Source organism: Limulus polyphemus, unplaced genomic scaffold, assembly GCF_000517525.1.
Source record: "Limulus polyphemus unplaced genomic scaffold, Limulus_polyphemus-2.1.2 Scaffold7195, whole genome shotgun sequence".
Classification (NCBI taxonomy): Eukaryota; Metazoa; Arthropoda; class Merostomata; order Xiphosura; family Limulidae; genus Limulus; species Limulus polyphemus.
The window spans coordinates 34,831-36,644 of NW_013672805.1; the positions used below are offsets into that span (position 1 = coordinate 34,831).

The following is a 1,814-nucleotide window of genomic DNA, read 5'->3' on the forward strand; positions in this document are numbered from 1 at the left end:
CTAGTATTTTAATAGAAGACTTTTCAAATTATACTAATAATTACTGCAAGATATAATTATTATTAAAATATTTATTTACAAGTATTTCAGTTTGATGCTTGTAAATAGGTGCATAAAACAAATAAGAAACAAAAGTAAAAAATCAGGATTTAGGAAAATCTTTAAAGAAAGAATATCTAAGAAATGAGGGTTTATTTGAAATTTGTTAATAGAAGAATTTATTTTGGATAAACCAATAAAGTTCAATGTACACTGACTCAGAGCTTAAGAGTGTAACTAACTGATACTTTTAAAGTGGATTTTGAAATAACAGAAGAAAAAAAGAAAAGAGAAAATAAGTATAAAATCTAATTGCATCTCCTAAACAAACAAACAAAAGATGTGATGTCTCAATAATGAAAGAGCTTCTGCTTCAATAGATTGAATGCAAAGCTAAGTTGTTTACTTAAAACACTCACACAAATTGGATTCTGTAAAGTAAAAAACAGACCATGTGATGGTGATGTTAATTTGTGTAATACCTCCCATATTGGCCTCCAGAAACAACAGAACTAACCTCTAAGAAAAAGTATATTCTAAAATTTAAGCTTTATTACCTTGAGGGCTGTAGCACCCTTGTCATTCATCTTCTCTGGAATAATCACTGCTTCCTCAACCATGTGTTTAAGAAACAACTCCAGTTTAGGCACAGGAAGTGATTTGATTAATAAAGATAAATGTGACACCAGCATAGTCTGGTCGTCATCCTGGTGAAGAAACATCCAGTTAAACAGAGTGAAACAATTACATTTTTCAATAGTCATATATATATATATATTATTTTCTGATAAAAATCATTATTAACCAAAAATCAAACTACAATTAGATATATAGTTTTTACATGTTTTGAAAGGTAGTATAATATTTTGAATGCACACAATTATCAGAAACTGTTGAAATAATGTAATATATAACATATTCGTAAGATGGAAACCAGAGGTGGCAAATCAAACTACAGCTTAGCAGATTTGATGGCAGCAATACAAGAACAGCAAAAGAAACAAGAAGAAAAAGAAGATAAACAAGAAAAGAGACTACAGCAGTGGTTGGAGGAGAAAGAAAATAAACAAGAAGAAATTCTCCAACAATTGAGAGAAAGCCAGCATACACAAATGGAAAAGATTAGTAAATTTCAAAGTGAATTAAATATATTAAAGGATGATTCAGTGTCTTTTACACAGAGAGGATATATTAACCATGAACATAATCAGCCTCAGACAACAGGAAGCCCCTTCCAGACCCTGCAGTTAAACCCTAATGCAGACATCTTCAGTCCTGCCAGAAGTCACATTAAAGACACGAGTGTCAGCAATAGGGGTGATCTAGCACGAAGGAAGCCACAGGAATTCGATGGGAAGGCACCGTGGGAAGCATTTCGAGCACAATTTGAGATCCTTGCAGAAATGAATGGATGGATAGAGGAGCAGAAAGCAGTGTGCTTGGCAATGAGTCTGAAGGGACAACCACTGGAAATACTTGGACAGTTATCAGCACACGACAGGCACAACTATAGAGCACTAGTAGCTGCTCTAGAACTCAGGTATGGAACTCAAAATCAGTCCGAAGTCTACAGGGCTAGGTTTAGGACAAGAGTCCATGCTAAAGGGGAGAGCCTGCAAGAGCTAGCACAGGATTTGGAAAGTATGGCATACAAGGCCTACCCAACTGCACCACCCAATCTACTCAAGTTGTTGCTGAGGGATCAGTTCGTAGATGCCTTGGACAGTCCACAACTTAAGATACTAGTGAAGCAAGCACACCCCTCTACTATACAG

The 1,814-nt window shown here is 35.0% G+C and overlaps 1 protein-coding gene across 1 annotated transcript in view; it reads right to left on the reverse strand.

Annotated features, from left to right (window-relative positions):
* Positions 1–1,814, reverse strand: part of LOC111089728 (focadhesin-like) — a 15,222-nt gene that overhangs the window by 10,730 nt on the left and 2,678 nt on the right. The window contains exon 2 of the mRNA XM_022402716.1: positions 597–746. Within this exon, the coding sequence (XP_022258424.1) occupies positions 597–746 (150 nt within the window). The remainder of the gene's footprint in view (positions 1–596; positions 747–1,814) is intronic.